Source organism: Rattus norvegicus, chromosome 1, assembly GCF_036323735.1.
Source record: "Rattus norvegicus strain BN/NHsdMcwi chromosome 1, GRCr8, whole genome shotgun sequence".
Lineage (NCBI taxonomy): Eukaryota > Metazoa > Chordata > Mammalia > Rodentia > Muridae > Rattus > Rattus norvegicus.
In genome coordinates, this window is record NC_086019.1 from 250,684,063 (window position 1) to 250,706,588 (window position 22,526).

Consider the following 22,526-nt stretch of genomic DNA (forward strand, 5'->3'; position numbering starts at 1 on the left):
TGTCAATTCAGTCAACAGTTCAGGGATTCCTACTCTGTCACAGTTAACTGTTTATTAAATATTTTCAGAACCACTCACATGCTATCTGAATCACCCATGGACATAACAGTTTTCAATAAACATAATGTATGTTAATGAGGTGTTTATTACATAGTAGTTAGACCTTGCCTCAAAAAACAAAATAAAAAAAGTGGGTGAGATCAGTGGCTGAGAGTAGTTGGAGCTCACAACTTAAAACTCCAGTTCTCAGGAATCAATACCTTCTTCTGGCCTCCAGGGGCACTACACACATGGTGCACATAAGGGAAGCAGTCATACATCAGACAGAAAAAACACAAAAGGATGGGTGGTGATCAGGGCCAGTTAATGAGGGCCACTAGGTAATCACACCTGATCCAAAGTCACAACATTACTTAGATTCTTCTCTCTGCTAAAGACAACAGAAGACACGGCAGCCATGCTAGTAATCCGTACTGGGGAGCCAAGTGAGAAAGATCACTGCAAGTTCATCTAAATAGTGACAGCATGGGCTGGGCAGATGCTTAAAAGGTAAAGGAAATCGTTACCCAACTGTGAGCACCCGAGTTAAACTCCCAAGCATTCACATGAAGAAGCTGAAGCTGGTGTCATAAAACACACACACACACACACACACACACGTGTGCGCAAAGAAGAAAACTATATCACTAACAAATGAAAAGAATTTTTTCCAGTCATAACAAAATACATATGTACACATATATAAAGGCATAAGGTATTTTCAATATTACATGATTTTGTTGGTTGAGTGCCTTTAAATGAGATTCATGAGCCAGAGAATAAAAATCAGTTTCCCCAAAATAGTGTTTCAAATAGTGTACATTTTCTTTTTTGTCTTTTGGTTGAGAGTCTTACTATGCAGCCCAGGCTGGCCTCAAACTTGGGCACGAACGATCTTCCTGCCTCAGCTGCGGGAGCCTTGGGTGTTCATTACGGCATGACTATTTTTGGGCACACTGTTTCAGGAGATGGTTGCCAGCTGACTGCAGGTACCTCAGTAAAGACCATGGCATCTTATCGCTTTTTTCACACATGTACTTTTAGAGAGTGGACCCCCTCTGTGGGTAGAGTGAGCTCAGGTTTGTAAGAACTCAGGCTGTACTCTGGCTACTTTTCGGAATTCTTTAGTGTGGGTCTTGGGGCACTGCATCTCACACCAGCTGATGGGGACCATCTGGACACCTAGAAGGAAAACAAAGACGAGAGTTGGAGGTGTGACTCTAGATACTCTGCTGAGGCTCTTTTCTTTTCAGCCAGACATGACATGGCTTCAGTTCAAGAAAGCTTGCTTAGCATATGGAAGTCCGTGGGTGCCATCCCCAGCACCAAGGGAACACTTCTCTAAGGGAAAAGAAAGAAACCTTACTTACTCCATGATACATGGGGCAGTTACCTCATCTCTGACCTTTAGGGGATCAACCTAATCTCAGTAAACTGAGCTATACATTCCCCACCATTGGGACATGCTGAGATGGGATGTCATCACGGGGCAAGCACTGGCATGTACTCACACACAGTAAGACAGATGCATCACAACGTGACATTACCTTGTGGTTTTTTGTTTCTGTTTTTGTTGTTTTGCTGGAAGATGCTGGGGACTGGACCCACCATGGTATGTGATATCCATAATTGATTTTCTATATTTTTTAATATTGTTTTTTATCACATATAAGTATGTGTGTCCCTATTATTTCCCAGTCAACCCAGGTTCCCAGGAAAAGGGACTTGGGAACAAGGACTTACCTGACTCACTGTGGGCCACCACAACCCCTAACTCATTTTCAGCAGTCGTCAGCAGGTAATTGGACTGTGCATCACCTAGGGAGATCTAGTCACACCACACAGTGAAGGGAAATGAGGCTCTAAGTGCTGTTGCTTCTACTACTTAACCTTGCTTTTTTTTTTTTTTTAATTTATTTAATGTATATGAATACATTGTAGCTGTCATCAAATACACCAGAATCTGTTACAGATGGTTGTGAGCCACTATGTGGTTGCTGGGAATTGAACTCAGGACCTCTGGAAGAGCAGTCAGTGCCCTTAACTGCTGAGCCATCTCTCCAGCCCTTAACCTTGGGTTTTTATGCTTGTTTTTCTCATATGGTTTTATTTATCCAGGCCAGCCTTGAACTCCTGATCCTGTCTTCACCTCCTACGTATTATGATTATATGTTGTCATCATGCCCTGTTCCATTTCTTCTTTTGATAACTAGAAAACTGGGGAACCAAGAATGCAACTTTGGTTGGACAGTGGTGGTGAACCCCTTCAATCACAGTAATCAGGAGGCAGGTGGATCTATGAGTTCAAAGGTCAGCCTAGTCTATAGAATAAGTTCCAGGACAGCCAGGGCTACACAGAGAAACCTTGTCTCAAAAAGAAAGAAAGAAAGAAAGAAAGAGAGAGAGAGAGAGAGAGAGAGAGAAAGAAAGAAACAAACACCTCAAAAGGATACAACTTTGGCCAAAACTATATCACCTGGCCGGAAACTCTTGTAAATTTCTACCTGCAAAAAACAAAGAGAAGTAATAGACAGAGACTAGGTCTGATGGCACCACTGACCACACAGAGGAGCCAGGGGCCTAAATTCAGGCTCTCATGTTCACACAGCAGGCACTTACCATCTCCCTAGCCTACTAATACCTTTCATTAATTGGTTAATTTTTCGACAGGGTCTTACTATGTAGCCCTCGTTAGCCTAGGACTTGCTCTGTAAACCATGTTGGCCTTAAACACACAGGGGGTCACCTACTTGCTTCTCCCTCATGGGCACTGAAATTATAGACACCTACCACCATACTTGGCTAATAATTTTTAAATGAGAGTAACAGCCTAACCTTATTTCAGTCAACTGAAAAACATCTTGTATGGGAAGAAAGGACAGAGATCTAAATTTCATATTATAGTAGAAATGTACTACAAGAAAAGGTCTTTGTAGTTCTAACCATCCTAAGGCTGGCCTCAAATTCAAGAGGTCTGCAGGCTTCTGGCTCCTGAGAGCTGAAGTTAAAGGTGAGTATGCATCAATCCAGGCTGGTCGGCAGGCCATCCATCCATCCATCATCCTTTCTTTTAGATTTACTTATTAAATGTGTATATATGTGTGCATGAGTGAATGTATGTATACCACACGCATGTGGGTGCCTGTGGAGGCTAAAATAGGTTGTCAGATGCCCTAAAACTGGAATCACAGGGGGTTGTTATCCATTGTATAGGTGCTGGGAACAAAACTGGTTCCTCTGGACAAAGAGTAATGGCTCTAAAAAGGCTGAGTCCTGGGGATAATAATTTTTAAAGCAAGATTCCTAAAGTCATAGGAACAAACGCTCAAACCACTAATCACCAACCTTGTCTTTTTCAGTTGCTCGAATATCTTCCTTGCTAAAAAAAACCAAACAAACAAAAAAACCAAAGAAAGTAAGATTAGTTATTTGAGAAGGAAAGACTGAAAGCAGACAGAGTAGGCCATATTTGGTTCCCAACTGCCACAGGATGGAGAGCCATCTTTAGCATGAATGATAAAATTGTACCCTTTCTTGGACAATACAGAACAATAATATTTATAACTCTTGGCGACTGAAAGGCTTATCAGAAATTAAAGGTAATTCTTGGCTACATATGGAATTTAAGGATAGCCTGACTATAGGACTTTTGTCCAAAAAAAAAAAAAAAAAAAAAAAAAAAAAAAAAAAAACCAAAAATGAAACCAAATCAGACCAAACCACCTCCACCAAATTATCCAGTCTACAATTACTGCATAATTGTTTCCTTTCAAAGAAGCCACATAATATTTTACCTACAAACCTTTGCTACTTCTTTTTAAAGATTGATTTCACGTGTATGAATGTTTTGCCCGTGTGCATGTATGTGCAGCACACGCATGCCTATTTGGTCCCTTGCACTGGAGTTACCATGTGCGTTCTGGCAATTGAACTTGGGTCCTCTATAAGAACAAGTGCTCTTAACAGCTCAGCCATCTCTCCAGGCCCTCTCTAACGTTTTTCTTACAACCCTTGGGTTTAATCAAACCCAAAATTAAAATAAAGAATGACAAAGGTGGATAGCCAAGATGGCTCAGGGCTCAGTGTGTTGTTTAAGCCCAATGGAACCCGCATCAAAGTGGACAGAGGCAGAACTGCCTCCATCAAGTTGTCCTGGCTTTCACACATGTGTGTGCTGCAGTACGGGTCGGCACACACAGATGGCACACAGTAATAATAAGTATAATGGGAGAACAGAGAAAGAACATGAAGGCGTGTCCCACGGGCCTCGACTTTGTCTCATGCATCCCAGTGCTGCTGGTCTACCGCTTTCCTCAGTCCATTCTGAGACAGGGTCACATGCAGCCCAGGCTGGCCTCAAACTTGCTATGTAGCCAAGGTTTATTTTCAACTTCTCATGTTCCTGCCTCCATCCAGGCAAGCACTGCCTCATCTCATCTATGTGGCAGCTGACAATCAAATCTAGAGCTTCCCCATCAACTGAAATGTATCACCAGCACCCTCTGCTTTATGTATAAATCCTCGTTATTAACATTCTCCTTTTCTCGTAGCTCACATAACACTTCTCGGGATATACTGTGGGGCAAGAAGTAAGTAAAGCACAAAGGAGAGACTAAAGCAGGCAGGAAATGGAACTGTAATTGCTCCACAAATTCCAGTCTTGCCCACTATCCTCTCCTGACTCCCGGTGCTGAGGCAAATGTAAACACAGAATACCTCTTACCGGATAGTTCCCCGAAAAGCATTTTTAAGTGGTGTCGATCCTACATACAGGATGTGTACTTTGGCAAAACGTGAGTTGATGCTAGAGACCTAGGGAACAGAGAAAGGATCAGCGTCAGAGCACCAGCGGCTGTCACTCAAAGAGCCAGAGAGCAAGTAAGGAATTACTAGGATTTTTAGCTCAACTGAAAACTATTCCATAGATTTAAGGGTTTTTGTTTGGTTTTGCTTTTAGATGTAATGTGTGTTTTGCCTGCATGCATGTAGGTGTACCACATGTGTGCCTGGTGTCTATGGCGGTCACAGGAGGGGGCTGGATCTCCTGGAACTGGAGTTATGGATGATTGTGAACTACTATGGGGGTGGTGGGAACTAAACCCAGGTCTTCTGCAAGTGCTCCTAGCTACTAAGCCATCTTCCTGCCCTTCATTTCATTTCAAAAAATTATATTCATGTGTGTCTGTATTTGGGTGCGTGCACTTGTGTGCAGGTACCCATGGAGACTAGAGGTGTCGTATCCATCACCCACAAAATGCTGTCTGTCATAGGCAGCTGGGCTGCTCAAAGTAGATGCTGAGAACCGAAAGCAGCAAATGCTCTTAACCCGAGAGCCATCTATCCAGCCAATTTAAGCAAAGTTAACACCTATTTTGTCCAAGACATGTCTGTGGGCTAAAAGCTACAGCGGCTACCTGATACTGCTATTATGAGAATCCAAAGAGAATACACAGTATTGACTTTAAGAAGTACTCAGTAATCTTAAATTAGGTGTGGTGTTGTGGTGACTTGTCTCTAATATAATCCTAGCTACAACAGAGGCTGAGACAGGAGAGTCTCAAACTAAAACCAGTTTGTTCTACATTGTAAATCTAAGCCAGCCTCAACAACTCTGTCTTACTTGTCCCCCTTTTCTGCTCCCCCAGACAGGGTTTCTCTGTGTAGCCCTGGCTGTCCTTGAACTTGGAAATCTGACTACCACTGCTTTCCAAGTGCTAGGATTTAACGGCGTGAGCCACCATGGCTTGGCTCAAAATTTAAGAAAACAACAATAACAACAAAAAAGGCCACTAAGTTTTACATAACTATACAGCATAGTACAATAATCGAGGCCTTTCACAGTTCTTCCCAAGAAACCAGTCTGTGGATAGAATTTAATCTACATTTCAGCTAATTCCTTGACAATTGAGATCATTGTGCTTTGTGACATTTTCAGAATAACACAGTGAATGAATGAAGAATGAAGCTGTGTGAGGTGGTATACACCTGTAATCCCAGCACCTAGTGGATGGAGACAAGAGGGTAAGTAAATAGTCATGCTCTGTTACACTACACAGCGTGTGATGATGATGATAAATAAATAAATAAATAAATAAATAAATAAATAAATAAATAAATACGATTGGTAGAAGATGGGGATGGAGAGGAAACATCCTGAACATTATAGGCACATAGAGCACATGGACCATTAGCTGTACCTGCTTTCAAATACTGTGGGCTGAGGACGGAGCTCAGTTGATATAATACTTGATTGGTCTATACAAAGGCCAGGCTTCTCAGCACAGTGTTTATAACGCTAGTCCCGATGGCACATATCCATTGCCCCAGCAGTTTGGAGGGGTAGGCAAGAAGACGGCCTCGCCAAGCTTAAGGCCAGCCCTGGGCTACACAGTAAGTTCCAGGATATCCAGGACTACAGAAGGAAAAGGAAAAAGGACACCCTTTCCCCAGACATCAGCAGTAACAGCCTGGTGAGAATTGTGAACTCTTTCAGATGGTAGTTGCTAGCTGGGATCTTAACGCACTGTGTAGGAAATGGTGATGCTGAACTTTTGAACCCCCTACCTCGACCTCCTGAGGATTGTAATTATAGGTGCACAACACCATGCCCAAGTTATGTGGTGCCTATGGGTTGAGCATGGTAGGTGAGCAGTCTACCAAGTAAGCTACAAGCCAGAAAGAAAACCAGATGTCTGGATTTATCTACCTCGGTCCTGGAAGCCTTCAGATCAACAGCGTACAGTGAAACTTCTTCAAACAAAATAAACAAAGCAAGTCTTTCTCACCTTTTAGAAATAATAATAATAATAATAATAATAATAATAATAATTGTAAGTGTGTGCTGGGGCACTGAGTGCAGGCTCACACCTCACAGCGTAAGTGAGAGGTCTGTTCGGTTTACTTTCTTTCTTTTTTTTTTTTTTAAATATTTTATTTATTTATTATATGAGTACGCTGTAGCTGTCTTCAGACACACCAGAAGAGGGCATCAGATCTCATTGCAGATGGTTGTGAGCCACCATGTGGTTGCTGGGATTTGAACTCAGGACCTTGGGAAGAACAGTCGGTGCTCTTAACCGCTGAGCCATCTCTCCAGCCCTCGGTTTACTTTCTGTTACTGTGATAAATGCACAGACCAAAAGCAACTTGGGAAGTGTCTTACAGTTACAGTCCATTATCAGGGAGAGCTGAGGTAGAAGAAACGTACGGCAGAACCTAGATTTGGGAACAGAAGCAGGGGGCCTGGAGAAGTGCTGTTTACTGGCTCTCCTGGGCTCACGCAGCCAGCTTTCTTACACAATCAGAGATCACTCACCCAGTGGTGGTGCTGCCCACACTGGTCTGGGTCCTCCCATATCAAACGCCAACCAAGAAAATGTCCCACAGACAGGCCAAGCTGATGGAGGCAAATCCTCACTGAGTTTCCTCCTTCCGTGTAGCGCTAGTATGTGGCAAGCTGATCAAAACTAAGCAGACGACTTTGCTGAGTTGGTTTTCTCCTGGATTCATTCTTTTTTTGTTGTTGTTGTTCTTTTTTTCGGAGCTGGGGACCGAACCCAGGACCTTGCGGGAAGCGCTCTACCACTAAGCTAAATCCCCAGCCCCTCCTGGATTCATTCTTATGTGCGTCAGCAGGCTTGTATGGAAAGTGACTGCCTGATAAGCCATTTTATTTATCGACTCACACTCTCCCCTACTCCTTCCTCTCCCGCTTCCTTTAAGGCAAGGTCTTACTATGTAGCCCCACCTTTATTGGCACTCTAAACCAGGTCGGCCTTGAACTCACAGAGATATGCCTGCCTCTTGCCGTGTCTGTCTTCCCTCCAGCCGTCTTTGGGACAGAGGGTTACCTTGCAGCCTAGCTCCCCTTTGAGATTCCCCGCCTCCCAAGCACCATTGGAGGAGCGTGCACCTATGCCCTGCCAGCAAAAATTTCTGTGATGACAGAAATGTGATTTCCTGGGGCTGGACAGATGGCTCAGCAGCTAAGCGCACCGGCTGCTCTTCTAGAGGACCTGGATTCCATTCCTAGCACCCATATGGTGGCCTATAATTATCTGTGCCTCTAGTCCCAGGGGGTGCGACACACCTTTCTAGGCTTTGTGGTAGCAGGCACGCATATGATACAGACAAGATAACTATTCACATGAGGTAAAACAAAACCAATCATTTCCTAGAACTGAAGACGTACTTCTGGGGAGTCCATCACTTTCCCACACCCCCCAAACTAAAGTCATATGTCAACCAGTATGGCAGCCACTAACCACAATTTGCTACCGAGTACTTAAAATGTGAATAGTGTTGGGATTGTGGGGTGCAGGATCTCACTCTGTAGCCTATTCTGGTCTTGGACTACTGTTCAATAATTCTAAACAGCATCCAAATACCGAGACCACAGATATTTTATATTTTAGCCTGGCTAAAAATAAATTTTTCATTCTTTTCTTTCTTTTTGAGACAGGGTTTCTCTATGAAGCCCTGGGTGTCCTGGAACTCTCTGCATAGACCAGGCTGTCCTCAAGTATTCACCTGCCTATGCCTCCTGAGTACTGGGATTAAAGGCTGAGTCAACACATCCATCCCTGAGATTGACCTTCTAGCAGTAATAAACTTAAAACACCCTTCTCTAGCTAGGGACTACTGTATTAAGCAGCGGACCACGGCAGTTGTAGGATCTCGGCCTAATCATGACTAGGACCGGCTTACCTTACAGGTGACGACAGCTCCCACATCTGGAAGTAACTGGGACTCTGTCTCTCTCATTACTGATACCACGGGAAGCTGTGGAGAGAATACGAAGGTTAGTGTACTGGCTAAGTAAGCCCTGGGTAAAGAGAACTGAAGGCTGAGGATAATACAGGGGTATCTTACAACAGCCGAGGTCACAAGGGCAGGCAGCCTGTAGATTCATTTATAGCCCATAGCAGAGGACATTAGTCATTTTAGGAAATAAAGAGGATCAGAGGCCATTAGAACTAGGCTGCCAGGTTTAATGTGATCATTCTGATTAGTTGTAAATGACTGAAGACTCTCTTGGGATTTCCTGGTACAAATCCTATTGCTTATAATTATGAATATCCTGACTCTTTCTTCAAGCTATAACTTTTTTTTTTTTTACTTCAGGATTTGCAATTAAATGCTATAGAATGGCAACTCTTGTTTTACTCCAATGGCAACTGGTGTATTATCTTACCTCTCTTGCTCTGTGCTGTTTCCTTACCTTACTAAGTCCCTCCCATTTCACGTTGTCTGTCTAATCCATTCTTTCCACACTCCTCCACCTCTCCTTATCTTCAGGTGCCGAAATATTATTGTCACTATCTAGAATTCATGCAGCCCGTTACATGTTCTCACTGTTCCGCACACTTCTTTTGAAGATATGTTTGTGCATTTGCTCATGGTTTGTGTCTGTCTCCCTGGTAACAAAAGCTAAGTGTATTGGGCTCAGGACTCTATCCCCAGTAGCAACTAAGGGCACCACTGGGCAGGACATCTATGTAGTGAGTAGACTGACAGGCTGAGTTTTATCTCCAAAACCAATAGACTGGAGCCCATTTTTTTTACAAATAAGTACAACACAAAGTGGGAAGTTTGGGTTTTGCCAGTCTCTAAAGAGGGTGTGTTTTTCCCCAGGTCCCAAGCTAGGCAAACGCTGTGCTGATGAGCCACAAGCCCAGCCTGAGGAGGTTTAATTCTTAGTTTTTATAGTCTTACAAATGTCAACCACTGCTTTATCTGAGTCAGTTAGAAGCTGGGAATACACTCGTGTATCACCATGCATGGCTACACTTAAACTTCTACTTGGGCAAGAATCTAGTTATCATGAGTAACATATTTAAATAAGTGCTCCAGGGAAGGTTCTTGGGCACAACAATCCTACTGCCACTAAAACCCCCATTTTCTCAGTCAGCAGGTCCAGAAGGGCTTCTCTGGGAAAGCCATACATACAAACAAAAAACAAAAGGGATTGAGCAGAAGTGTGTTCCAGACAGACAAGTACATGCATTGCATAGGCTTCGAAACAGAGTTTAGTTCACTAAGACACTGAAAATCTCCAGCATTACTACATTGATGTCAGTGAAGTGGGACACAAGAGCCACAAGAAAGCGGAGGTAGTCGAGATGCATGACGGGAAGAAGCTCTCGGCTGGCCGGGCTATTCTCAAATTTGCGTGCTTTTCCCCTCCACCTCCTTCTGTGAGTGTCTCTACACAACTAAGCCAGCCCAACCTAAATGGTGTGCAGCAGGTGTGTTTTAGCACAGCGCTGGGATCAGAGCTGGGAGAAGCTGGGAGACCAAAGCTCTGAGACACCAAAGACAGGTCCTCCCGGTAGTGCCTGTGCCCAAGGACCAGAACTCGATGGCAGCCTGAGAGGTGACGCTCGTTGGCTAGCCGCTTTCTTTACCGCGCCATTCTCGCTGGTCTTCGTCAGGCAGCCAGCCAGCGACGAAAAGATGTAGCCGTGCCGGGTGTAGGTGCCGCTGCCCGGGCTGCCTTCCTCCAAGTTACACAGACGTTCGCCTGCAGAAGACATGTGCCTCAGCTACGAGCTCCCAGAAACTGGCTGCCCGCAGCCAGGGTCTGCCTGCGGAGACCGCTCACTTACCCGGGATGCAGTACCTCACAGGTGGTGCCATGCTTGCCACCGTCCACAACCCGGATGAGAACCAAGACGACTTCTTATTGGTCAACTAGAGGAGCGGCCTCGCAGTTACGCGTGCACCAATTGGCGCTTTCGACCGCGCAAGGCGTAAGAGCGAAGCCTGACTCCATTTCCCAGGCTGCCCCGGGACAGAGTTCTGGGCGTGACTTTGCGGGCTCTGAGACTCGCGCCTGCGCAGCTGGGTGGTGATGGGCTGTCCGCGGGTCTCGGTCCGCTGGCTGGCGCTGCGGGCTCAGGGCCATGGTGGGTTAGCCTTAGCTCGGCCCGGCCTGGGTCCCGAGCTGGAAGGGGAGGCAGTGAGTGGCTGACAGGGAGACTTGGCCTAATCTAGCTGATTGAGAAGCTGGCAGGAGGCAGGTAAGAGTGAAGGCGCGGTTCTTGTCCCCATCCGAGTCTCGGGTGTCCAGGCCCTTAAGTTCAAGTTCCTGGACTCTCTGCGCCCTGCCCTGCGTGGCTGTCCCAACTCATCCTCAGTCCCAACTCGCCCATTTCACGAGTTTGGAGACTCAGATCCAGAGACAAGGTTTGGTTTGTACAAAGTGTCGTAGATAGTTCGAGACAGACTAAGCTTAAGCCTTTTTTCTTTTTCTTTTTTTTTTTTTGACCTGAGCCTATCATAATTGGACCCTGCTGCACCTGGAGACACAACCTTTTTTTTTTTTTTTTTTTTTTTTTTTTTTTTTAAGCTTTGTAAAACGACAGTTTCTTCTCTTGCAGGCAGATACTCTAGAGCGTGAGCTCCTTAACTATGAATGGGCAGCTTGACGTTAACATACCATTCCTTTTGCATTCTTCCATTTTAGCATGTTAGCCGGGAAAGACAACTTCATTAATAGAATATTATGCTTTCTTGACATCAGCTTGATATGGCAAAGGTCACGGGAGCAGCAGCTGTGTCCAGATGAAATTTGCCGTGACTTGATCTCAGTTTCATCTCTTGGCTCTGGAATTTATTCCTATCTCCCCTTCCCTCCCTGTCAGTCAGGCTTCTTTGAGATACAGATGGTGATTTAGGGGAGTGCTGTTGCCTGCTAATCTCTACTCTGGTGGCAGATGGCCACTGTACTCTGTGGATTCTACTGAGAGGTGGCAGGACTTGGGGTTTGGAGGAACTATGCTGGCTTATCCCTCCTCTGTTCATTCAGGTCATCCATGACTTCTCACCACATTTAGATTTAAAGACTTTGTTTTTTTTCTCTGTTTCCCAAGGTAAAACCTTTTCACTTGTGGTCCATTTATTACATCTTTTTCTAGTCTCCTCCTTCTCCTCATATCCCACTAGGCTGGGGGGGGGGGGTCCTGGACCCATTCTTTGTTCACTGGAGTTTGATCAGCAACTATATGCTTTCCACTTTACAGGTTTGATTTCCAGTTTGAGGTGTCCTCTAAGTTATTGTTCTTTAGTGCTGTGATTCTAATAATGGTTCTGTTTCTTTGTTTACCAGAAAGAATGAGTGCAGCAAATCCTTTGGTGTGATCACTTTGGTAGGAGTGTCTCTGCTGGCTTCTGTAGAGCTGTCGGCCTTTCCTGTTCTGCCTCTCTCCAGGTCATTCCTTCAACAAGTATTTATTGAAACTTCTATGCGCCAGGTATTATGCTAGGATGTTTATATGCATTTGATTTAAACCTTGGCCATATGTGTGTGTGTAGATGTCTGCATGTATACACATTTGTATGTGTAAGAATTTAAGGGTTAGAGAAGGAGGTTACAAGACTACTTACAGAAAGATTTGAACCCTAAGTAGGGTATAAATAGATGAGAATTGGTCACTTGAGCCTTAAAGTAGACATTTCACACAGAACTCAAGAATATAGGAGGTGATTGACAATCCGAATTCTTTTTAAAGACACGGTCTCGCGTATCTTATGCTGGCCTCAGACTGGCTGTGTAGCCAAGGATGATGTTGACCTCCTAATCGCTCGCCTTCAGATGTACAGACATGCCAAGTTTTTTTTTTGTTTTTTTGTTTTTTTTTTTGGTTCTTTTTTTCGGAGCTGGGGACCGGACCCAGGGCCTTGCGCTTCCTAGGCAAGCGCTCTACCGCTGAGCTAAATCCCCAACCCACATGCCAAGTTTTGAAGATTTTTATTTATTTATTTTTTAGACAGGGTCTCTCAAATTTCTAGAACTTTGAGATTGATTGCCCTGGAAACTTACTCTGTAGACCAAGCTGGCCTCTGCCTCCAAAGCGCTGAGATTAAAGGCGTGCGCTACCACCACTCAGCCTCAGTCTTTCTTTTTTACAGTTCCTGTGAAGTCTTTCAGCTTCATAGGAAGTGATGGGAAAGGTGGAAAGGCTCATAGTGCAGTGGCTATTTTGGTCTTTTCCCCATCAAGCTTCGGTTTTCTTGCAGGCTTTTTTTTGTTTTTTTGCAACTTTTCATTTCACCTTTGAGTTTCCAAGATTGTGGAAGGAGATCATTAACTCCTTTTGCAAAACCTTTTAAAGTGGGCTTGAGCCAGGGTGCGAGGAGAGTACATTACTCCAGTTACTGAGCTGAAACTCATCTCCACAGCAGAGTGGCTGCATCCAGTTTCTGCTGGGTCATGAGCTGCCTGTTAAATAAGTCAGTGAGGTTGCTGAAGGCACAGCAGTATTCCTTGTCCATCGTTAAAACAGATTATTTTTACGCAGCTAATGAGGCTACCATGGAAAGTCTGTTGGTGTCTCTGTGTCCACAGTTGTGTTCATTGCCTGGGCAGTGAGCTTCTGTGCTGTAGAAGCTGTGCTGAGAGCCAGCTCAGGGCCTGGGAAGCTTGGGGCCAAGAGCATCAGTCACAGAGATGCTACTTAAACAGAGAAGACTTGGAAAAGCTCCCAAGAGAGCAGGTCCCTCCCACTATGTCTCATGAAGGTACCCAGAGGATAGGAGTGGGAGCGGAAGCAGAGACAAAGTGTTGAGTGTCATGCCAGTGGTGGTTGGTTGTTCTTACAGGGAACAAGGAACCATGTCATCTGGCTGGCCTATAACTTCAGATAGAGTAGGAACCCCTGGATAGGACCAGAAGAGCTCTAGTTACTGGATCCTGTGTATTGCAGAGCAAACAGGAAATCCTGAGAACCCCTTGTGTCTTACCTGTACCCCTTTCCCATGGTGAGACAGGCAGCTTTGTTTATGTTGGTTAAGCTTCACTCTTGTCTGTGTAGACAGATTATCTCCAAAACACCTTGCGGGAGCCGAGGAGAATGTTCAGTTGGTAAAGTATTTGCCCACAAACATGATGACCTAAGTTGGATCCCACAGAACTCACGGAATAGACAGGGCTGGAAAGGCGGAGACAGGTCGATCGATCTCTGGAGCTTACTTAACTGAATTGGCAAATTTCACATTTGGTGAAACACCTTATCTCAATAAAAAAGCGTGCATGTGTCTGTAGCTTGGATGGGTGTAGTGGGGAGCTGAAGAGAAGGCTTCTGGTATACTTCATGGTACTGTTCATTATTATTTTGGTTTTTGGAGCTAATGGTTCTTTTTGTAACATTGGCTGTCCTGAACTCACTCTGTAGAACAGGTTAGTCCTGAACTTAGTAGACTCAACCTGCTCCTGCCTCCCAAGTACCGGGATTAAGGAACAGTCACTATGCCCAGTCGGATATCTGTTCTTGTGGAAGACTCAGCACACATAAAACAGCTCACAGCCATCTAAAAGCTCCAAGGGATCGGACATCCTCCTCTGGCCTCTGGGCACTAGGTATACACACAGTACTGTTACAGGACATTTGATCACACTGTGAACCCCAAGATTGTGTTATTTACTGAAAAATAAATTTCTAGTTGTGTTGTGGGTGGCTCAGTCCTTAGCACACCTTTAATCCCTCTGGCTGGAATACAGACATACCTTTAGTACCCACCTTTAATCCCAAACAACGAAGGTAAAGTTAGTTTGTAGAAGGAAGCAGCCATGTTTGAAAGTGATATGCAGTTGAGTGGCAGACAAAGTGATGAAGTCAGAGAAAGGTTTGACAGAATAGGATACGGCCAACTCTCATGAGAAGAGAGATGAAAGGGAAGCTACTTAGAGCAGTGCAGAGAGAGGAAGGAGGCAGCTTTACTGGGACAGCTTTCCAGAGACAGGTTGCAGAGAGAGACAGGTTCGACATAGGTGAAGACAGAATGAGCTAGAGAATGAGAAGGAGCCAGAAGATTAGAACAGATTACCAGAGTTAGCATGAGGCCACGCAGAGTAATTTTGGAGAAGCTGAGAGTTTTGAGCTAGAACAGCTGAGGTGAACTAGCCAGAATCAGAGTCAGTGGTAAGTCTTAGAGGTTTGAAAACATTCTAGGTGTAGATTGGATTGTATGGAGGCTAGAAGCTTCCAGGACGTGACCTAGGTTAGCAGATGGAGGGGAGGCAACAACTGCTTCAGGCCAATAGAAAATACTTTTTTTTTTCCATTTTTTTAAAGATTTATTTTATGTATATATGTAGCTGTCCTCAGACACACCAGAAGAGGGCATCAGATCCCATTACAGATGGTTGTGAGCCACCATGTGGTTGCTGGGAATTGAACTCAGGACCTCTGGAAGAACAGCCAGTGCTCTTAAACCTCTGATATCTCTCTAGCCCCTAGAAAATACTTTTTTTTTAAAAATCTTTTTTTTTTTTTTTTTCCGGAACTGAGGACCGAACCTGGCCAGGGCCTTGAGCTTGCTAGGCAAGCGCTCTACCACTGAGCTAAATCCCCAACCCCCTAGAAAATACTTTTAACATGGTATACTTACATGCAGGCAACCATTCATAAAACAAAAATTTAAATAAGTATGTGGAAAGTGACTGGGGAAGAGATACTTGATACCCATGTCTGGCCTCCACATGTGTGCAGCGCACATAGAAAAGAACTCTGACTTGAAGCTGTTTCCCTCTTTACTGTGGTCCTTCAGGTGTAAATTACCTGGGATTTGCTGCATAATCATGTGGTATAATGTAAATATGACTTTTGTAGGCTTAGAACCTTAAGTCCCTACATCCTGTAACATGGTTGAAATAATGACACTGGAAACTCTAGAAAAGTGACCCTTTCTATTTTCATAGCTGATGACTGGTTTAATTGAGAAGGCCTATAATGTGATGCTTTGGGGCCTTCTCATTGTTTGAGTAGTGTGAGGTATGGTTCAGGCTGAATCCTTATATTAGTATACTCTCCTAGGAGCCATGCGGGGCCAGCGAAGTCTGCTGTTGGGCCCAGCACGCCTCTGCCTGCGTCTCCTTCTGCTCCTGGGCTACCGGCGTCGATGCCCACCTCTGCTCCGGGGCCTGGTACAGCGCTGGCGTTATGGCAAGGTTTGCCTGCGCTCCCTGCTCTACAATTCCTTTGGGGGCAGTGACACTGCTGTCGATGCTGCCTTTGAGCCTGTCTACTGGCTGGTGGACAATGTGATCCGCTGGTTCGGAGTGGTAAGTGACGGTGCTCTAGGAGCCAGAAAAGGGGATGTTTCTGATGGACTTTCACTGAGCTTTGGAGGCAGCTTCCCAAGCTCTGAAGTTCCCGAGTCTTCCTGCATACTGCTCCCTCATGGTATCTTGACCTCACTGGTGTTGGCAGGTGTTTGTGGTGCTGGTGATCGTGCTGACCGGGTCCATTGTGGCCATTGCTTATCTGTGTGTCCTACCCCTCATCCTGCGAACCTATTCGGTACCACGGCTCTGCTGGCATTTCTTCTACAGTCACTGGAATCTGATCCTCATCGTCTTCCATTACTACCAGGCCATCACCACTCCTCCTGGATACCCACCCCAGGTGGGGCCCCCAGGGCATGGGGAAGAACAGAACTGCATGCTATGGTAGCCAGTCCCATATATGGGAAGGAGGATAACTTGGGATCTTCTGAGGCATGAATCTTGTTCTGCTGTAGTGGTCAAAATGTTTTTTTTCAATTTGCACAGGGCAGGAATGACATTGCTACTGTCTCCATCTGTAAGAAGTGCATTTACCCTAAGCCAGCACGAACACACCACTGCAGCATCTGTAATAGGTGGGTCTTGGCCTCGCTCTGAACCTCATTTGATGCCCTTTTGCTGTAGCCCTAGGGCAAAACCTGGCTTTAATTAATTAATTAAGTTGGAGTTAATTGTGTATCAAAGTATCTGTTAAGATGTAGCTAGGTGGGGTTGGGGATTTAGCTCAGTGGTAGGGCACTTGCCTAGCAAAGCGTAAGGCCCTGGGTTCGGTCCCCAGCTCCGAAAAAAAGAAAAAAGAAAAAAAAAAAAAAGATGTAGCTAGGCACTGTGTTTCCTTCCCGGCTGCTGATACCTCACTCATCTGGAGCATGGTCTGTGCATGAGTCATCACTGCTACTTGTACAGACTGAGGCAGGGATGTTTCCTGTCAGCCAATAAAGAGACAGAACTGGGTTTGAAGGAAGGCCTGGTTGTCTTCAAAGTCTGTGCCCTTTCCACCTCAGCAGGATGCTGGTCCTAGTAGGGAAGGATTGTCACTGACATCTCGAGGTCCTTGGCCACCGTAACAGAGCCTGTGTCCCTCCCTCACAGGTGTGTGCTGAAGATGGATCACCACTGCCGTATCCTTTCTCTCTTCAGCCGGTTTACCCCCAGAGCGCTGCACAGGGTTCACAGGCGTGAGCTCCAGTTTCTCACTAGCCTCAATCCAGAGAATACTGGCTCATGAGAAAGAAGTTTATAGAAGAGGCATTTGTGGGGGAGGGGAGCTTACCATTTTTTGGGAGGAGCAGAATGTTTATAGGCTTTCTAGAGTGGATTTTGTAGGAGAAAGGAATTTTCTGGCAGGTCTTTTGTGGAGCATCAAAGGGTGTTTGGGCATCTGTGGCCGAAGGTGGCAGAACTGTGGGCTGTCCCATTTTGACTTTCTGTGCAGATGGCTATCCTGAGTTAGGTTGAATATTTGCAGGTGGTTAAGATTTCCTGGTGGCATCTGGAAGCCCTGAAAAACTTAGACAATTTTTGCCTTAACCTTGGGAAACGCTCTTCCATTTTCTTGCCTTTGTGCTGATGCTCTTAACTAAGGATGAGCTGTAGGGGCTTGGACACCCCAAATTATATTTGATCTTGTCCTTAATCATTCTTCCACCAGCCTGGCTAAACAATTGCGTGGGCCACTATAACCATCGCTACTTCTTCTCTTTCTGCTTCTTCATGACTCTGGGCTGTGTCTACTGTAGCTACGGAAGTTGGGACCTTTTCCGGGAGGCTTATGCTGCCATCGAGGTGAGCCCATGGCTAGAAAGAGATTAATTCAATATAGCAGAAACTTTTCCCCAAAGAATTATTTGGTAGCCCCTTGTCTTAGAGGCTTGAGAATATAACCCACACTGTTTTCATCCCCTTAGAAAATGAAACAGCTTGACAAGAACAAACTACAGGCGATTGCCAACCAGGTGGGCAGTCTCCACTCCACTGCCTCATGCTGCTCAGGCCTGAGGGTTAAGAGTCTGCTACTTCAGTTACATAGGCTGGCTGCCAGACTGGTCAGACGTTTCTATGGAGACTTTCTTGGGTAGATTAGGTAGCCTGAGGGCAAGCTGGAAGTCTGCAGTAATCTATGCCGTCATCACTTCTTGGGGTTGAGTTTGGACTCTGCCTTCATGATGGCCTGAGCAGCAAGGGGTCTATGTTAGTCTGTGTAATGGGGTTCCAGGGGACAGATACCAGGCTGGTCTGGCAGCTTTGGGATCACCCCACCCGCACACACTTGTTCGTTTAGGAACTCCTTATCTTGTGCACTTGTGTGCTTTTTTAGAGTCCTGCTTAGCCCTCCCCAGTTAGTCCAAGGCAGGTGTAGATCTCCCTCTTGTGGGAAGCCACAGAGTGAAGGAAATGCGGCTGGCTAGAGATTGCAGTGGTTTCCCCTGGAGTCCCATTACTGCTGGCAAGCTACAGACTCAGTTAGTTCCTTCTGTGCTTGGCTGTCTACCCACTGTCTGTCCATGTGATGGTGCCACCGGGCTTGGTCCCCCATCTGCCTGCTGGTCTGATTTCCTGTGGCTTTAATCCCCATTTTTATCTGCCTGGTTTTATACTGATTCCTGCCTGTAGGTGCTTGGGGTTCTGGTGACAGTTGCTAGAGACTGGCAGAGCAAGGGAGCCAGGCTCTGCTCTTTTCTTTTTGTAGACATACCACCAGACTCCACCACCTACCTTCTCCTTTCGAGAAAGGATTACTCACAAGAGTCTTGTCTACCTCTGGTTCCTGTGCAGGTATTTAACTCTCAGTCTTGATAGCTCCTATCCCCCTCCCCCTCCGGGTTCTCTGTGTAGCCTGGGCTGTCCTGGAACGAGCTCAGTATACCAGGCTGGCCTTGAATTCCTAGAGATCTGACTGCTTCTGCTTCCTGAGTGCTGGGGGTAAAGGCACATACCATCACTGACTGGTTCAGTTCTGGAAATTTTAAGGGAGGGCAGCATTAAGAAAACCCTTTTTAGATGCCATGGTCCTGGACTGAGGCTAGCAAAGAGTGCTTTTCTTCAATATTTTGGGGACAGAGAACAGTAGAAGGTGGCTAAGTACCAATAATACCGTCGTGCTTGTTATGTGCCACGGTTAAGTGAAGCTCTTGTTTTCTTGATTCCTATCCAAAAAGCATATGGCTCCATTTGCTGAGAAGGGAAATCAGGAACTTAGAGGAGACTTGTTCTACACTGCGTAGCTGGAGCTGCAGTGTTGGTACATGGATTTCCGACAACCAGTCCAACCCCTCATGCTTGTATGACCCTTCACTATCTTCCAAGTCAAGCATGGGCATTTTAACAAAGTCTACATTTCCCCCATCTTCCTTTCCATACCACCTTTTTCCAGATTTCAGTAAACCTCTAAAAGGTTGAATATGTGCTCACCTAGGCCCTGGATGATGAGGTCAGGAGAATGAAGCAGAGAGGCTCTAAGCCAATCATAGCCACGAGTTTGCCCTCCTCTCTGTCTTCCAGCTTCTAATTTCTATTAATTTTTGCCTCTTAGTTCTGTGGCCCTGGCCCTGGGTGCCCTAACCATGTGGCATGCTGTCCTCATCAGCCGGGGTGAGACTAGCATCGAAAGGCATATCAACAAGAAGGAGAGACGCCGGCTACAGGCCAAGGGCAGAGTGAGTGGGGAAGGGACTTGGGTGAGCAGGTGGGTAACAAACAGGCCACTGTCAGTGCTCACTTAGACAAGTTTCTAGTTTTTCACTTTGTTTTAAAGCTGGGTCCCATTATGTAGCTCTGGCTGGCCTAGAATGCCCAGTGCTGAGGTCAAAGTCATGCATCATCACAACCAGCCAACAGGTGTCTTAAAAGTTAGACTTTGCTTACAGGAGCTCTATCATCTCCAAGATGAGAAGGAGATTAAGTAGAAGAGTAGCAATGTATTTTCCTTGTCTCTAGGTGTTTAGGAATCCTTACAACTACGGCTGCTTGGACAACTGGAAGGTGTTCCTAGGTGTGGACACAGGAAGGTAAAGTAAGAAAGACAGCAGTGCTGTGCAACAGGACTGTGATAGGGACCTGGTCCATACCCAGAATCAGAGATTGTAATCCAGCTGAAGCTAAAGACAGTGCTGTAGAAGGTGGACTGTCCACAAAAGCAGACTGGTTAGTGACACTGAGGAGTTTGCAATTAGGTTTCATCCTCAGGAATAGCCACATGCGACCAGCTTTTTGTTATGCACTTGGAATAACCACTATTTATTTGAACCATTGGGGCCTGAGGCTAAAACTCACTCCCCTCCCCCCATTTTATGTATGTGAGTACAGTGCAGCTGTCTTCAGACACACCAGAAGAGGGCATCAGATCTCATTACAGATGGATGTGAGCCACCATGTGATTGCTGGGAATTGAACTCAGGACCTCTGGAAGAGCACTCTGGAAGAGTGCTCTTAACTGCTGAGCCATCTCTCTACCCCCCAAGGCTAAAACGTTTTAAAGAAAATAGTATGAGTATTTTCTGTATACTTGTTATGCACATCATGTGCATGCCTGGTACCTGGGGTCAGGAGAGGGCATTGGATGGATCCCTTGGGACTGGAGATAGTTATAGACTGCCATGTGGTATAGACTCCTATGTGGGTACTAGGAATCAAAACTCTGCAGGAGCAACAGGTACTCAAGTGCTGAGCTATCTCTCCAGCCCCTGAAACTGTGGTTTAAAAGGTATGGTTCAAACAACTACAGAAGAGCTTGTAGATAGGCACTGTATCTGGAGTTCAAGCCAGCAATGTGTGAGACTGAGGTAACCTACATGTGACAGAGGTCTGACAGCAATATGAGAGACTAGCTCTGTCCAGTCCAAGAAGAAATCATTTTTTTCTTCTTTTTTTCGGAGCTGGGGACTGAACCCAGGGCACGCTCTACCACTGGGCTAAATCCCCAACCCCCGAAATAATTTTTTAAAATGCAGATTACTAGGCTAGGCATGATCATGTACATCTGTAATCCCATCACTTGGAAGGCACAGGCAGATCCAGAGTTTGAGGACCTTGCCTCCCCTCACCCTGTGCCTACCCTTGATGAGTCCGTGAAGTCCCTTCCTCTTTGCCTCATCATCATTGCATTCCCCTCTACTGCACTTGCAGCACAGTACAAGATTGGGGCTGGCCATGGCAGCCCACACCTGGAAATCCAGCATTCAGGAGACCAGGGCATCGTAATTACCAGGATTGGTAATCCAAGGCCAACCTGGGTTACACAGTGATGTTCTGTCTTGAAACAAAAACAAGTGACTTAAATGGAGAAGGCCATACTTAGAGCATCTATGAACTGTTCTTTTTTTTTTTTTTTTTGGAGCTGGGGACCGAACCCAGGGCCTTGCGCTTCCTAGGTAAGCGCTCTACCACTGAGCTAAATCCCCAGCCCCCTATGAACTGTTCTTAAGCTGTCTCCCCACTTCCCAGGCTTTAAATTAAAAAGTGCTTAAGATGCCTTCAGAGCCCCAGAGGGTACAGTTCCCAGACAGAATCAGAGATGAGAACTCTGTCTTTGTTTGATGTATGTTTGCTGCAGGGCAAATGGGAAGGACAACCAAGAACTCAGACCTAAAGAGATTTTTTTTTTTTTTTTTTTTTTTTGGATCATTCCTCACAGGCATTGGCTGACCCGGGTGCTGTTACCTTCTAGTCACCTGCCTCATGGGAATGGGATGAGCTGGGATCCTCCTCCCTGGGTGACTGCTCACTCAGCCTCTGTGATGGCCGTGTAAGCCACAACTTGAACATTGTTCGATGTTTATTGTCTTTCAAGAGCTTCCAAGGGCAGCTTTTCCTGGAATCCATGACCATAAGAACCATTAGGCTGCCTTAGAGTACTACACAGGGACAATCAAGAGCAATCTTCTGCCACCTCAGAGCAAGATGCAGTGTGGAGGAACTCAATGATTGAAGTCCCTTTACTCAGGCAAATAAGTTTTAGCCCCAGACCAGGAGTCAGGTAATGAGCTCTAGGTCACAGCACTGGGGCTAGACACCATTTCTTTGACTTTGGGAAAAGATCCATCAGGTGTGTTCTGGCTTCGCAATGGGATAAAGAACCTAAGCCTATTGCCAAGGTCACTGCCATTTCTCACGTGCTACGGAAGGAGCGAAAATAAAGGCATTTGATTTGTAAAGATAGTAGCTTTTCTGTGCCTTGGTGAAGGTGAAGTTCAGGATGAAGAAGTGGGTCACTGAGTGGGCATTCCGAGGGTGTCTCTTTTTTTTTTTCCCAGAGCTGGGGACCGAACCCAGGGCCTTGCGCTTCCTAGGCAAGCGCTCTACCGCTGAGCTAAATCCCCAACCCCGAGGGTGTCTCTTATGCCCTTATTTTGGGCATATTTTGAAGGGCTGGGAGCTCTCGGTATGTGCCACTACAGCATCTGCAGGATAAAGGGAATACATG

At 45.6% G+C, this 22,526-nt stretch overlaps 2 protein-coding genes across 17 annotated transcripts; one reads left to right on the forward strand and one right to left on the reverse strand.

Moving 5' to 3' along the window:
- Positions 1-683: 683 nt before the first annotated feature.
- Positions 684-10,686, reverse strand: Exosc1 (exosome component 1). 4 transcript variants are annotated; one of them, XM_063273224.1, is made up of 8 exons: positions 10,661-10,682; positions 10,446-10,561; positions 8,746-8,820; positions 4,763-4,851; positions 3,385-3,418; positions 2,493-2,543; positions 1,783-1,867; positions 684-1,221 (listed from the first exon to the last, which is right to left on the reverse strand). In XM_063273224.1, the coding sequence occupies exons 3-8, from the start codon at positions 8,800-8,802 to the stop codon at positions 1,115-1,117; spliced, it is 423 nt and encodes a 140-aa protein (XP_063129294.1). In that variant the 5' UTR covers positions 8,803-8,820; positions 10,446-10,561; positions 10,661-10,682; the 3' UTR covers positions 684-1,114. The 4 variants fall into 4 exon arrangements, with proteins under 4 accessions (XP_063129294.1, XP_038951195.1, XP_038951196.1 ...); NM_001401233.1 differs by having other exon boundaries at positions 688-1,221; positions 10,647-10,686; XM_039095267.2 differs by lacking the exons at positions 10,446-10,561; positions 10,661-10,682 and adding an exon at positions 10,269-10,423.
- Positions 10,687-10,859: 173 nt separating this feature from the next.
- On the forward strand, positions 10,860-22,257 carry Zdhhc16 (zinc finger DHHC-type palmitoyltransferase 16). Of its 13 annotated transcripts, XM_039090145.2 has the most exons (13): positions 10,862-11,060; positions 12,149-12,293; positions 14,214-14,398; positions 15,855-16,102; positions 16,251-16,445; positions 16,592-16,680; positions 17,198-17,226; positions 17,757-17,890; positions 18,013-18,060; positions 18,795-18,880; positions 19,638-19,761; positions 20,042-20,112; positions 21,738-22,257. In XM_039090145.2, the coding sequence occupies exons 4-13, from the start codon at positions 15,860-15,862 to the stop codon at positions 21,850-21,852; spliced, it is 1,134 nt and encodes a 377-aa protein (XP_038946073.1). In that variant the 5' UTR covers positions 10,862-11,060; positions 12,149-12,293; positions 14,214-14,398; positions 15,855-15,859; the 3' UTR covers positions 21,853-22,257. The 13 variants fall into 13 exon arrangements, 11 of the variants coding, with proteins under 11 accessions (XP_063129208.1, XP_038946084.1, XP_006231467.1 ...); XM_063273118.1 differs by lacking the exon at positions 18,013-18,060 and having other exon boundaries at positions 10,863-11,060; NM_001401269.1 differs by lacking the exon at positions 14,214-14,398 and having other exon boundaries at positions 10,880-11,060.
- Positions 22,258-22,526: the final 269 nt, after the last annotated feature.

Coding starts and splice junctions, on each gene's coding strand:
- Zdhhc16 (XM_039090145.2), top strand. CDS start 15,860: ATGCGGGGCCAGCGAAGTCTGCTGTTGGGCCCAGCACGCCTCTGCCTG. Junction 18,061..18,794: donor TACAGGCGATTGCCAACCAG/GTGGGCAGTCTC, acceptor TTCTTTTTGTAG/ACATACCACCAGACTCCACC. Junction 20,113..21,737: donor CTAGGTGTGGACACAGGAAG/GTAAAGTAAGAA, acceptor CATTCCTCACAG/GCATTGGCTGACCCGGGTGC.
- Exosc1 (NM_001401233.1), bottom strand. CDS start 10,677: ATGGCACCACCTGTGAGGTACTGCATCCCGG. Junction 2,544..3,384: donor GAGCAACTGAAAAAGACAAG/GTTGGTGATTAG, acceptor TGTTTTTTGCAG/GTAGAAATTTACAAGAGTTT. Junction 1,868..2,492: donor ATATAGTTTTGGCCAAAGTT/GTATCCTTTTGA, acceptor TGGTGTGACTAG/ATCTCCCTAGGTGATGCACA.